Source organism: Amblyomma maculatum, chromosome 9, assembly GCF_055883805.1.
Source record: "Amblyomma maculatum isolate TAMU_Amacu chromosome 9, ASM5588380v1, whole genome shotgun sequence".
NCBI classification, from domain to species: domain Eukaryota; kingdom Metazoa; phylum Arthropoda; class Arachnida; order Ixodida; family Ixodidae; genus Amblyomma; species Amblyomma maculatum.
The window spans coordinates 129,099,782-129,114,724 of record NC_139352.1 but is presented as its reverse complement, the minus strand read 5'-3'; the positions used below and the strand labels follow the sequence as shown (position 1 = coordinate 129,114,724).

The window sequence follows — 14,943 nt, the reverse complement described above, 5'->3', positions numbered from 1 at the left end:
CGGCACTCCTTTAAGAAAGGAAGTTTAAGGAAGTTCCTAGCGTAAGGAGTTCCAATCAACTCCCTCGAGCAGGTAAAGGGAGTACTCTGGATCCCAGTGAGCTTCAATACAGGTTTAAAAAAACAAAACAAAAAAACACATATGTATTAATTTTGCGTTTAAAACTAATTTTGATACTGTAGCACAACGCAAAGCGTGGAAAAAAAGTAAAGTGGAAATATCCGAGCATGCACGCAAGAATTTTGCGAGCACACTGTGACCAGCAGAACGGACAAACCCGCTATGCTGGTAAAAATAACAGCGCCGACTACTGTTCCCAAGGACGCGGGATCGAATTCCGGCCTCGGCGGCAGTTTTTCGATGGAGGCGAAAAGCAAGGCGCCCGCGTGCTGTGCGATGTCAGTGCACGTTAAAGAACCCCAGGAGGTCGAAATTTCCTGAGTCCTCCACTACGGCGTTTCTCATAGCCTGAGTTGCTTTTGGAAGTTAAACCCCAAAAACTAAACCAAACCAACCTTTCACATGAATGAAGAATACATTTATATTTTTCAAATCAAACTATTGAAAAGAAAGCAGCTAAAATTAATTTACATGTTTTACACTTGATTATTTTATATGCATACACAAAACGAACAGCGCCCGATGGGACCCCGACGGCGTCTCTGAGAAGCTCGTTCTTAGCCGTGTGACACGGCGACAACTCCATCGGGGCTGAGCTCCCTCCGTGGTCCTTTATGAAAAAGAAGTTCGAGGGAGTTGGGACTTGCCCGTGTGACAAAAGCCTCTTTCCGTGCCATTTCTCTCTGTTGTGCAAGCCACCGAAAGTGCATCCTCCACGAGCGCGGTTACTTTCGAATGGCTGACCGCGCGCGCGGGACCGTCTACTGCGAACTGGAGCGATGGCTCTTTGATTATGAATACGAGTCGAGCTCGGATTTGGACTCTCAAAAAGTATCAAGCAGTTTTTTTCTTATACTATGTTCATTTATCTCATTTATAGTCAGGCTGATGATGATGATAATTAACAACACCTGCTGAACATTGAAATGTGCATATTTCGTTAATGTTATTTGTATAGCAATCATAATAAAAAATAAATCGCTATGCTTGCTCATTCCCTGATATGCCATTTCCCTGAAACCAACCAGACACTGGGGATGCGTCATGGCCAGAATCACGCAACAGCGAAAAGGTTAATACTGGCACCAACTACACTCCGCAGCTACATACTGTCGCCTCTGCACTCATCGTAGCTTTGGTAGTGTTGCACAGAATTACTGAGATGGAGTATAGCCATAAGTTTGGTCATAATTTCGAGGTATGTGTGACCCCTATTTAATGAATAGTAATGCGAACGTGCGTGCGCACATGCCTCGTCAATGCCGAGACGTCTACAGGCGGCATAGCCCCGGCACATAACCTCACAGGCCGAAAACGGGACACTTTTCCATGCCCACACAAAAAAAAAATGTTATAACCAGTGTAGCAGGCAATGCTGTAATGGTGGCTAGTTGGCTTTTCATTTTCAGGTAGGCACGCTATACTTTGGCACAAGGACGAATTACAAAAACAAGACAAGACTGGTACGTGCGCGGTTCCGCGCAACACTGGTTCCGTGCATCGCGCACGTACCAGTCTTGTCTTGTTTTTGTAATTCGTCCTTATGCCAAAGTATACCGCACCTACCTGAACAGTGTAGCAGGTGTGTTTACTATGCAAGTTGCGAGGATTTTGTGTTCTCCGCAGCCAGTGCTGCTGTTTTACTGGCTACAGACCCCCTGTGGGGTCACTGCGAGACATGAAGGGGTCAGCAGCACTCCCGAAGGGAGCTCTTCCAACAACTTTGCCACAATATTCATTCAGTTTTTTTCATGTCGGTCTCGCATCCCAATGGGCCACCTCCTGGTGACAAAATAAGAGTGACGCGAGGTCACATGTGGGAAGCAAACAGAGAGATCGCCATCGTCTCAGGCAGCAGCAGGTGCACACGTTTTTCCCTTCGGGTTCTCCGGCCCTCGGCCGGGAGACAGTGGGTTGTGAATGCACGCACACCTTGTATGCTTGCTCAGGACCCGAAAGGAGTCCAGCGCCCGCCTGTGTGGTGTCAATGCTTCCAAGTCGGGAGGGCCTGGTTCGGCACGATTCACCGTCACCACCAGCCAGTGCCGGTGGCAGCCAGCCATCAACGTGCGACCTGTGGGATGTGCTCCGCACATCCCTCATCCTTTGTCATGTGTTGAGCGCACTTTGACCCTTTAGTTAGCTATGCAGCTTGCGAGTACCCTTAGTTCCGCTGCGTGCATGAGTAGCTTTTGTCGTCTGTACGGCGCCGCGGCCCTGCTTTCGGGTGCTGCGGCTGGGCTATGGGTATGTACTCAGGTCTGGGGGGGTGTCAGTGCAGAGTTCGTAATGCGGATTTCCGTATTATAAACATCAGTGCTTATAACTTGCGCTCTTGCTTCCTTCGGAGCGGAAGCGCAGACGGGCAAATGCATGCTGACTGTGCCCTCGGCTTGTTCTGGCCCGAACTCATGTGGGTGAGGTGGCGTGTACCATCTAACAGCAGCATACCTTTCAAAAGTAACCCCCCAGAGTACGTCGATTTTTGCTTCGAGATTTCTGCACTACCACAGAAATAATGTGTAAGGGCAACTCCGGTGGTTTTTTCATCATTTCGTGCTTTTAGTTGTCCTAACTCCAACACAAAAAACCTTTTTTCGAAATTTCAATTAGAAGTACTTTTAAAAAAGAAAAACAGCAAATCGAAACCGAAACTGCTTTTACGGCCAGGAACGACATCCCAGTTGACGAAATGGTGACGTCACACTCAGTATTAAAAAAACACTCGTACGTGCGTTGGATGGTGAAAATAAAGTATGGAAATCATGACGCACTGCATAAAATGTCTGAAGTAGTTCAATATAAGCCTCACAATTTCATAATCACGTGGGAAGAGGTCAGTAATGCCAGTATACTGTTTGTGACGTCAGAAACTCATTGTTGCCCGCAGAAATAACCTCAACTTAAGCCATGAAAACAGCATATTTTAAAGCCATGTTGCGCATGACCGGATTATCGTACGGCGCCCAAATTTTGTAGAATGTGTCAGGACGGAGAGGAGAACCTATGGTAAAATTTTTACTAGAATATTTGAATGTCAAAAAACCTCCGGAGTTGCTTTTTAAGCACTAATTTAGAAACGGTAAAAAGACCAAAGGCAAGATTTCTGGAAGTGTTATTTATGCAATATAGAATCCAACCTGTCAATTCTCTGGTTAAATTTCATGACAACAAATTTCCCTTTTTGGATAACCCCTAAATTTCACTACGGTAGAGTGTGACCACATTTGTTATGCCTGATTTGAGCTTTAAGTGCGTAAAGTGCTTGTTTTGCACTAGGCTAGCAGCCAGCTTGCTATGATCATTTGTAAGCAGTCAGATTTGCTTAAGGGGGGACACGGATCTTTCGGACCAAAATATTGCGAAAAAATCATTTTAGAAAATGTGATTTTCGAAATGAGTAGCTATTTATCTACCTATCTGCTAAGTTGTTCATCTCTATGATCAGTATTTTAGTCACAAAGCCAATTTATATAATCGATTTTGTCCGAATTTGGGCTGAAAACGGACACAGAAACAGCCATCTTCCACGAGGTGTAGCTCCCGTTCCGTGTGCAGCACCGGAGCCATCTTGGTCTCATTTGAAAGAGCCGCCTTTCGTCAAATTGCCACCTCTGCTGTTTCCATTCGCCCACTAGTCGCATAAAAAATAGCAAAAAAGAAAACTGGGCATTCATAATCCCATTGGCTTTCGGGGTGCACGTGACGGCAGAGCGTCACCTTATTGGTGGAGCTGGCTGGCGGCGTCTGCTCGGTGCACCCGAGCTACAGAGACTGCGGAGACTAGACGCCAGTCATGCCTAGTTCCGAACCGAGAGGTCTATTGACGGCGAGATTTTGGGAAAATAAGAAAAAAATTGTTGAACAATCATCTCAAGTGATGCCTGCCCTGGCTGTGTGCACTCAGGCCGACGAAAGTTGTGCACCGAACGATCCAGCGTACGAGCCTGAAGTAGGCCTAGCGTGTTCCCCAGCACGGGAGACTGCTGCTACTGCCAGCGGTCGCACCCGCCGCAACACAGTGATATCGCAGGCCACAGATGGGCAGAAAGATAAGCTCACAACAGAAAAAGCTTGAACTCCCGGCAACTGCAACGACGAAGCGGTAGTCGGATTGTTTTCGTGACGATGGCGACAGCGCGGCGGACAGTCCACTTGGCGAGGCGGAGTTCACGATTGTCAGATGTAAACAGTTTGCCGAGACTGAAGTGTAAAACATACGGCAGCAGTACTCGCGTTGAAAAAGGTGATCGTGAATCAGAAATCTCCATCAAACTTATTCTCCAGTGCATAAACTGCGGGGACACGTCATCGTCATAGAGCTCGCCGCGCGTTTGCGCCGATCAGATAGCGTTCATGGTCTTTAGTGAATGCGCTTGCTTCCTGTGCCACGCAGAGCACTGGGAAGCAGCAAACAGCACCAAATGACTTTTTTTTTTTTCTGAAATGAACGTTCTTTACCACGGTCTTGATGCGTGAATGTGACAAAACGACATACATGGACAAAAGAAAAAAAAAGATGCTACCTGCATGTGACTCGCACAGCCGAAAAAGTGACAACTGAATATGCTGCAACTGCAAATAAAAATGAGAGCCGACATTTGGGCATTTTAAAGCAAAGGGACTACATCCCTGAAGGTTTTTAGCCATTTTAAATTGTAAATGTGTGCACTGCACTAGTAAACTTCTGTTAAATAATCCCCTGTTTCTTTTTTTGCTCTTTTCTCAAAACATGCATTGTCGACCACTTGCAGTTTTGTGGCCTCGATATCTTGGGCCCCTAAACCACATAGAGCTGAAATTCGTTTTGCAATAGGAAGCCGTATGCTGTGTGAAATGTTGGAAGCAGATGTTTTGTTTTTGAAAGCTAAAATTAATTATTTTGATGAGTTTAATGCCACTTGGTACACACACACTTTATACACTGAAATTAATAAGGCTGCAAATTGAGTGCTAATTTACATATTGGGATTTACTCTTCTGGCTACCTAACCATGCCTTTATTTTAAGTTTCTAACAACTCATTATTTCATAATTTAGGCCTTAAACAATGAAAGTTAATAACTATCTTGCAAACTGATTGGCCTATAGGAAAAAGGATTGCATATTTGAAATCAGCATGATAAATTCAGTAAGGCTATGAATTTTTATTACAATTTGCCAAAAAATAACAAAAATAGCTCAAGGACCCATGTCCCCCTTCAAGCATGAATTAGAGTAAGATAGCTGTGTACACCCCTATCAATCACTTAACTTAAGCTCAATCACAGGGATCATGCTTCAGCACCTCGAGTGATATTTCAGGTTACATAGTAATAAACTTGGAAGCAGATTGCAGGTCATGGTAGCAGAAATGAAGAAAGGCAACGAAAGGATCTTTGAATAACTTTACAAGATCAATTGCTGGATTCAGTAACATAATAAGAACCTACATAATTATTATAAATAAAAAAAAAATACATTTAAAGCCAAGACCGGCCTAGACGAATTCATAGCCTATCAGAATTCTGACAATAAACAAGATGTTGGCGTGCAGGTGATAGCCATCTGATCTTGTTTTTTTTAACTTCACTGCTGCATCTGATTTCTTTTTTTTATTGCACTGTTCCCTCATTGATATAGATATATATATATATAATGAAGACTTATAACAAGCCAAAACCGCTTGTGAGTGGTTTTCTAACACAACATTCTACGCATTTGAACTCGCTGCTAGTAAGGCGGCACACTTGCCTGGCAGTCTGTTCTGCATTTTGTGCAGACATTTCGCTTATACCATGTGGCATTGCACATATAGCGACACTCCCCACAAGCACACTGAGCTTGGTAAGCTTGACAGTGGTATAACTTGATGTGCCAAACCATCTACACATGCAGGCGCAAAACCAATGCACCAAGAGGCAAATCGGACGTTTTTGTAAATAAAAATGCTGCATTTTTCAAAATGTATCACGAACTTTATTATTTAGCTAGAAATGCAAACTGCAACAAGCATGGCACACACCAGATATTTATTCATATACCTACTTGGTGGAAAATAATACTGCCCGTTTTAAGTTACCAGATGTGCTTCATGCTATAATGACTAGTAGAAAGAAATGGTCTTTTATATGTGGAAAAGAAAAAAAACGTGGCTTTCAAAATGTCTCAGTCATAAAAAAATTACACATTTCAGAAGCTTGCTTTACCTTCTGCCCCCGACATCACTGCCCCGTGTCAATTTCTTTTGGTGTGGCTGTCAAAGTATCACTTTTTTTCAGTGCGCCCACTTTTCTTCAAAATTTGACCTATATACAAACTGCACAGCACCCGCATGTCCCTATAGTTGTCATCGTGGCCGGTTCCGAGTTTCTTGCTGCCTTTCACCGCAACGCCCAAAGCCGAGGCAATAGCGGCACAACACCTGCACTACACTGTGTTACAGTGGCGCTACACCTGCCGCAGCAGGCATTGAGGCAGGCAGGTGGTAGGCACTCACCACTGACGGAAGAGTCGGCCTCGGGCCCCAGGGAAGTGGTGGTGGCAGACCAGGCAGGTTTTGTACTCTGTGCACAAGAGGAGGAGGCAGACGAGGGCGACGAGGAGGAGGGTGAAGAGGACGAGGAAGAGGAAGAGGGTGAGGGCACAGTTCGCCGGGCGCCCAGCGGGTGCTGCAGCTGCAGTGGCGTCAGCACCACCGTTGGCGACATGGACACGGGCACCCGGACAATGCCACCACCAGACAGAAGACTCAGTTCCCGCATTCGTTCAGCTGCCTTGTCTCCTCCGCGGGCCCGGGCACTGCGGCAACCCCTTCGAGCATCGCTGCCCTCTGCATTGCTAGACCGTGGAGAACGAGGTGAGCGCTTCTTGGGGGCATCCGGCTTCCGCGGGCTCACAACCACTGCGACGTTTGGGCCCCGTAAGGATATGTGCAACGGCGGAACACGAGGCGGTTCACCCTGAGGCGAAGGCGGCGGCGACGCTTCCACGTCCGGCTTGATGCTCCTCTTCGAGTCAAGCTTTAGCCGCAGCTTGAGCTTCTCGCCCTCAGTGGGCGGCAAGGAGACGCGAGGCACCTCGTCACGCGGCGGTGGCTCAGGGTCATTGGAGGACTGTGATGACGACGACTTTCCGATGCCTGAATCCGTGTCGGAGGATGGGTTTCCGGGATCCTTGCCACTTCCGCCATCAGAAAGGCTGCGCTCAGAGTGGCCCCCGTTCTCAGAAGACTCGGATGTCTCAAGATCCCGAACGACCGGTTCGTCATCCTCTTCGTCGGAAGGCATAGGTTCCAGATGGCCGGTGAAAGGGTTGATGAGATGCGTAGTAGTGCGGCTTTCGGCTGCAGTGGCTGGTGGGGATGAGGAAGGGGCCACGGAGACCGTAGACGTTGGTGGAGTCGTGCGGGGCGGTGACAGAGGAATGTGGGAGGACAGAGGAAAGCCACGGCCACCAAGTACAGTGGCGGCATCGCAGCTCGGGCTCGTGGGTGGTGGGGGTGATGGAGAGTTGGGTGGGGAGGTTCCTTCTTTACCCCGGCTCCCTTTGGGTGGCCTTCTCTTCCGCTTGGAGGGCTGGCCCGTGTCCAAAGGCGGTGGCATCATCAACTTCTGAGGAGCGGAACCTGTCTCGCTCTGGAGGAGATTCACCAGCAGCGGACTGGAAAGGGCCACGTTGCCACGGGATGAGCCGGCACCCAGGCGCTGAGCGGCCCCGAGCGCAGCAGCCAGCGGAGGCGATGGTGAGAATGAAAACCTGCTGCCGCTTGTGGTCGTAGCAGCGGCTGCGGCACTGTTCTGCTTCATCGAGTGAGTCATGCTTGCAAAGGGGAAGAGAGGCCGGGTCTTAGCACTGGGACGCACGAGCCGTGATGAGCCGCTTGAAAGAAACGGCAGTGGCTCCCGAGGTGGTGGGGCGACTACGTTGGGCGAACGAAAGGCACTGCCGCCACCGGTCGAAGTGGCCGCTGCGAAGGCGGGGCTCCTCGGGATGGAGTTGGGCTCAGCGGCCACGGTGGAGGTGCTGCGGCTGGTCGCAGCAGTGGCATGAGCTGCGGATGCCCCAGATGGGGAGGAGGCTGGTGACTCCTGCTCGCCCTCTTCAGCTGCCTTCTGGATGATGATCTCCTTTGGCGGTTCCCCATAACGGCCGGCCAGGGTGAGGCTGATGATCTGCACCCAGCAAAAATGGAAGGCGTGACAATCCTGCCCACACTTTGTCCTCTACAGTGTCCCCCACCAAAGCTGTTACATAGCCATGCTGTTAGTACGAATTATCAGAACTTACCACTTTTCCACTCTGCTGCCACAATTTGCATAACCATGCATTGTTTCCATTGGTACTCAACATCAGCTTGCAAAAACTGTAACCACAGTTTAGGCAGTCTCTGCAGAATACCCTGCAGTGGGTTGAGGAGAAGCTTACTCCTGCAGACATTTCGACAAGTGGATTTGTCTTCTTCCACATGTTGAAATGTTGGTTACACTCAACCGTCATTTCTTTTGACCATGTGCACACATCATTTCCCTCGGGATCAGCACCTCCTATGCTACAAATGTAATCTGCCTACCGATATCTGCTGCACGCTTCATATGCAGTGCAGTCCACTTATAACGATACCACATATAACGATATATCGGTTATAACAATAGGTTGACTTGTGAGTGCCAACTTTTTCATTGAGGCTATAAGAGAAAAAAACCCTATATAACGATATGTTGATACGGATATAATGATCACAATTTTGCCTTGTGGGCAGTGTTTTCCATGCTGAGCATGGCGTTCGCTGAAGTTCCGTTAAACGATGCTGAGACGAGGCGAAAACTTCGCATACGGGCGTTTGCGCCTGCCTCGATTTTTCCCACGTACGCCAATCACGAAAGCGACGGAGAGAGAGAGAGCATCGGGAATTTGAGCTAGCATCGCAAGATGGCGCCAGCTGCTTTGAGTCGCTCAAGTGAAGCATCTGTGTCGGCCGCGTCGCCTGCGGTACGGAGCAAGAGAGAGAGAAAAAAAAGGGGGGGAGGGAAGGGCTGCCCTTGCCCGCGTGCCCATCCCTTTCTCTAAGGCACGCCCGGCTGGTCCGGCGCGCCTGTAGGAGAACGAACGAGGAAGCAGCGCAAGAAGGATGCACCAGTTCCTGCCGGTTCTCCCAGCTTTAAGATGGCACTGACCAAGCGCAAGGCTGTGTCGCTGGAGACTAAGCGGCAAATTTTGGAAGATTCACATCGTGGCTTCAAAATGAGTGCCCTCGTTAAGAAGCATGGACTCGCGCAATCGACGATATCGACCATTTTGAAAATGGGGAGCGCTGGAACTATGAAGGCTGGAGGCTGGTCATATCGACCAAAGGAAAAGGGTTAGGAAGTCTCTGTACGCCGACATTGAAGAAGCCCTATACCGATGGTTCCTCACAACCCATGAGCAGAATGCGCCCATCAGTGGGCCAATACTGGCCGCTAAGGCGAAGAGGGGAGGAAAGCGTAACAGGGGGCGGCAGAAAGTTAGGTGGGCGGATGAGGTTAAGAAGTTCGCAGGGGTCAAGTGGATGCAGTTAGCACACAACCGGGTTAATTGGAGAAATATGGGAGAGGTTTTCGCCCTGCAGTGGGTATAGTCAGGCTGATGATGATGATGATGATGAAGCCGAAGAAGTTCACTTCTCTTTTGGGAAAAGAGAATTTCGAGCCTGGTGGAGGCTGGATTCAGTGCTTTAAGGACTGGCACGGCATTGTTTACAAAAACGTGGTGGGAGAAGCAGCGTCGTTAGATGCGGAGGCGAAGGCTGCGGACAAAGATGTCTTCCTTGTGTTGGAGCGCTACGAGAAAGAAGGCATTTACAACTGTGATGAAACAGCCTTTTTTTTTTCAATTGCTGCCGTCCAAGACGCACGCACTTAAGGGCGATCCATGCCCCAGCGGGAAGCACTTCGAACTTTGGGTCACCGTGCTGTTTTGGGCCAACATGGATGGCAGCCATCGCCACAAGCCCTTCGTTATAAGGGCACTTTAAGAAGCCGATATGCTTCACGAACAAACACATCTCAGTCCGCTATCGCAGCAACAAAGAGGCCTGGATGACTCGCGACCTTTTCGCGGAATGGCTGCGCGAGTTTGACGACCTGATCGAGGGGCAAGGACGGAAAGTGGTTCTGCTGCTCTACAACTGCAGCGCTCACACTGTTAGTCCAAAGCTAACATCAGTTGAGGTGACTTTCTTGCCCCCTAACACTACAGCAGGGCTGCAGCTGTTGGATGCTGGCGTAATCGCCAATTTCAAGGCTTTATATCGGCGTGTACTTGAGGGGCTGATTTTAGCTATTGATCATGCTGACACGTCTGGACAGAGCCTGTTGAAGTCGTGTGCTTCATTTAAGGTGCATGGTATGAAGTCAAGGCCTCCACCATAAGGAACTGTTTTCGGAAGGCGGGCTTTGTGTGCCAGGATGGAGCTGCGCCCGATGTGGAAAATGACAGCGCAAGCTGAAGGTATTGCCGAACTTTGGGAGCACGCTGCAAACGAGGAAACAATTGCATCTATGGAGGAGTTAATAAGTGCAGACAGTGCTGCTGCGAGGATGCCAGCGACGAGGCGATCGCCGAGAATGTGTCATCACGACAGAGTGCAGCGTTGTGCGGTGACGAGCTGCAGCGACACTGACCGACGATGTTGACACTGGCCCACCTTCGACGCCAATGACCACGCAAGATGCGCTTACTAAGATCGAACTAAGATCGAATGGTTAATCGGTTTCGTGCAAGCAAAAGGGTTGCCACCAGCGTACTCGCAGCAGTTAGACGCTAATGCACACGGCACTAGTTAAAATGCAGCTGCAGCGCAAGCAAGTGATTATATCAAACTATTTCAGTGCACCTATCGCTTGAGGTGCTTCTCTTCTGAAACACAAAATGAATAAGCGTTTTTTTTTTTTTTTACCGTATTTACTCTCATAATGATCGCACTTTTTTTTTTTAAAATACTGACGCAAATTTCGGGGTGCGATCATTACGCGCGGTTAATTTTCTACAAAAAATTTTTGAGCACCGAAAACGCAAACAAGTTGCAGGTCAGACGTCTTAGAACATATATCTCGATTACAACCAAAAATAAAAGCTGAGTAAGGCTTACCTTCGCAATAAACACGCACATTAAGCATCACATGGAGTGCACAATGCCCATTTATTTTTTTTCGTCAGTACTCTAATCAAAGTCTGAATCCTCGCCATCCTCGCTTTCACTGCTGCACGACTCATCGGAAACGGCAGTGTCGTCGCTGGGAGCATCTTCACAATCCCACAGGAAGTCATCTTCCGTTCCATCCAAAGCGTTAGATATGCCAATCTTCTTAAAACTCTTAGCCACTACCTCGTCGGGGATACTGCTCCACGCTTCTGTGATCCACGAGCACAGCATCTCCACGGATGGCCTTCTAATCTTTCCGCTCGGCGTCAAATCATGCTGGCCCATCGCCATCCACTCAGCATAAAGTCGTCGAACGTTGTCCTTGAACGGTTTGTTCAAAGACACGTCGAGAGGCTGCAGCAGCGAAGTCAGGCCGCCAGGAATGACTGCAATGTCCGTGCGCAGCTCTTTCAGCTTGGCACGCACGCTGTCCACAAGGTGACCCCTAAAACTGTCCAAAACCAGAAGCGAGGGAAGCAGAAATGCTCCTGGTCTTCTTCCCCAAACAGTCTTGATCCAGTCGACCATCAGGTCTGCAGTCATCCACCCTTTCATCTGTGCACGTATATGGATGCCACGGGGAAAGTTTCCCTTCGGAATAGTCTTCCGTTTGAAGATCACGTATGGTGGCAGCTTCCGCCCGTCGGCCGTCACAGCAAGCATGACTGTGCATCGGTTTTTCTGCGCCAGACGTCTTCAAGAGGACGCTCCGAGCACCCTTCTCATTCACAGTTGTATTCCGGGGCATGTCGAACGTCAGTGGAGTTTGATCGGCGTTTCCAATTTGCGACATGAGGTAACCGCATTTTTCGCGAAGCCTAGTGACGAAGTGATGGAAGTCTATAACTTTGCTTTCATACGCGGCTGGGAGCCGCTGGCACAACAACGTCCGCCGCCTCAGGGAAAGTCCATTCCGTCGCATAAAGCGAGTCGTCCAACCGGAGCTAGCGCGGAAATCCTTTGCGGCGATTCCCAGCTTCCTGGCAGCTGTGCGCGCCTGCGTCTGTATCATTTCTAATGACACTGCACAACCATCCTTGCTCAGGTCCCTCACGTATTCTAGGACCGCCTCCTCAACACGAGGAAACTTGCCCGTTTTGGGTCCACGGAAAGCCCGCCGTGTCTTGTTCGTAGCCATCAGCTTCTCGCGCTGCTTCTTCCAATAGCGTATCCTCATTTCGTCCACGCCGAAATGCCTACCAGCAGCGCGGTTGCCATGCTCCAGTGCACAGTCGACAGCCTTGAGCTTGAACGCGGCGGTGTAACTGGCATACCGCCCTATGGTGAAATGGCGTAAACTCGCACAAAAACACAAAGCACGTTACGACGCTACCGAATTGCAAAATGGCGAACGCCGCAAAGCATGGAATCATGGGAATTCCAACGTTACTAGACTAGGTTGGGAACTCGTCGGAATGCATTCGCTGCGAGATGACTGCAGATCAACCACCAGGCGGCTCCATGTTCGGGGTGCGATCATTACGCGGGGAATTTAAAAAATGGAATTTTGACCTCAAAATTCAGGGGTGCGATCATTACGCGAGTGCGATCATTATGCGAGTAAATACGGTAGTAAGCGTACATTCTCTATAGTGCCTTTTTCAGCGCAAGTGGTATTTTGGACCTGCACAGTTAAGTAAGGCAGCCCTTTTTTGTGGCAATCTAGATATAACGATCGGTTATAACGATCATTTTTTTTTATTTTTCAATATCTTTACAAGTGTGGTTTGTGGTTTTGTGGGGTTAACGTCCCAAAGCGACTCAGGCTATGAGAGACGCCGTAATGGAGGACTCCGGAAATTTCGACCACCTGTGGTTCTTTAACGTGCACTGACACCGCACAGCACATGGGCGCTTTGCTTTTTGCCTCCATCGAAAAGCAGCCGCTGAGGCCGGGATTCGATCCCGCATCCTTGGGAACAGTAGTCGAGCGCCCTAACCACTGCACCACCCCGGCAGGGCAAGGACTGCACTGAAATTTGGTGTTGCTTGGTGGGAAACTGCATGTGTTGTGTTGCAAGCACAGCCTGTTGACAACTGCACCACTCTTACGCAGCCAAACATGTCAAGAATGGTTCTGGTCACTCCAGATGGAACAGCTGTCACTGGTCTAGCCAGTCAACGCGCTCACCTCCGCACAGCTGCTTTCACCTCACTGCTCCTCACCGCTTTCAAACTGTTCTAAATCGGCATTCCAAGGAACCGTATACAGCAACTTAAAGCAGGAGAACAAAGAAATAGTGCAGCTGTCAGCTCAAAAAGTGCAATGGGCCCCTGCACTTGTTCTTCAGTTCAGATACCTGAAACTTTTGAGTCATGGGTATCCTCTACAATGTTATGACATAATCGTCATAACGGATGCTGCACTTAACCGAGCCAAAGGTTAAGAAAAAGCGACACAGTGCAGCTTGATGAACCTAATGCCGTATCATTTGCCATCAAGTAGCACCCCTCAAAGTACTTTCTATATTCATTTCAGTTAATTGGCTAAATAAATTATGCAGAATGTTTAACAGTCAGTTTAGACAAAGTGCACATGCAGAGGGGACCCGGAAACAACCTTTGCAGCTTTTTCTAGCAACATACCGCTTGCGTAACCATTTTTTCTAGCAATTAGAGAAACCCGTAAAATATATATATAAATAAATATTTAACAGCAATATGTACCACAATATTCCATAAGCACGTTTTGAACAAATGAAAAATGTGTGCTGACCGTTCCCAAGTGAGCAGCCGCTGCATATTTCAATGGCCTGCACAGTGACACAAAGAAAACAGAGGCTACCTTGAATTCAATAACTTCATTTCGCTTTCTTCCAGTTTTGCTCTGTCAGTAAGAGCTCCATCCGAATAGGTCGTCAGTAGACTGATCATCATTTATTGCTGATCATAGCTCGCGCATTCCATGTTCCAGCAAAATGCGCCAACGCACTTTCAAGATTAAGCTGATAGCGGTGTCGGGCCTCTCATTATGAGACAGTGAGCGTGCACTCTTCACTGATAAAAAATGTGGTAGAGCTGAAACATGGTAGAGCAAGATTGCATTCACACAGAACTTTTTCATATTTCGAGAGCCTTCTTTATATGCCACAAAAAATGACCACAAAGGAGGACACTGGTAGAATAAAACTGGATCAACCGGTTGTTTCTGAACCCCCTGTACAACTTAATAGGACTCATTTGATTCTTAACCAAACATTAAACACCTGCCATAGTCATTGCTTAATTAACTAATTTAACTAACCAGAATATAAAAAATGCCCTGTCAGGCATATACATGATGATAAACTGTCATTGGTGTCCCTCAGCTGCGGTGAAGAGCGTTTATTAAATTGTTGGCTAGAGTTACTCGAAACACCACATGCACTGCTCCATTATGCCGAGTCACACATGAACATTTTTTTACTTCATCACATCTGCGTGCAGTTTCTATGGAGGCCATGGAATAACATTATTCCCACCTCACACTGTACGCCATGACTACCCTTGCCATGAATCCTTATGCATTCTAACTGGTCTTTTCTTTTCGCATTTTTCTTTTTTCTCTCCACAAACATCACTGCGTTCATCTCCTATTCGCCCGCAAAAATGTGAAAAAAGAATGACGCTGCACCTGTCTCTTGAAGAAACCGAACCACTTCAGTCAACCAGTGTGCCCT

General features: G+C 48.2%; 1 protein-coding gene across 2 annotated transcripts in view; it reads right to left on the bottom strand.

Moving 5' to 3' along the window:
• Window positions 1-14,943, bottom strand: part of LOC146180373 (uncharacterized) — an 80,764-nt gene that overhangs the window by 49,948 nt on the left and 15,873 nt on the right. For both annotated transcript variants that reach the window (XM_084579567.1, XM_084579566.1), the window contains exon 4: window positions 6,599-8,273. In XM_084579567.1, coding sequence (XP_084435693.1) covers window positions 6,599-8,273 — 1,675 coding nt within the window. The remainder of the gene's footprint in view (window positions 1-6,598; window positions 8,274-14,943) is intronic.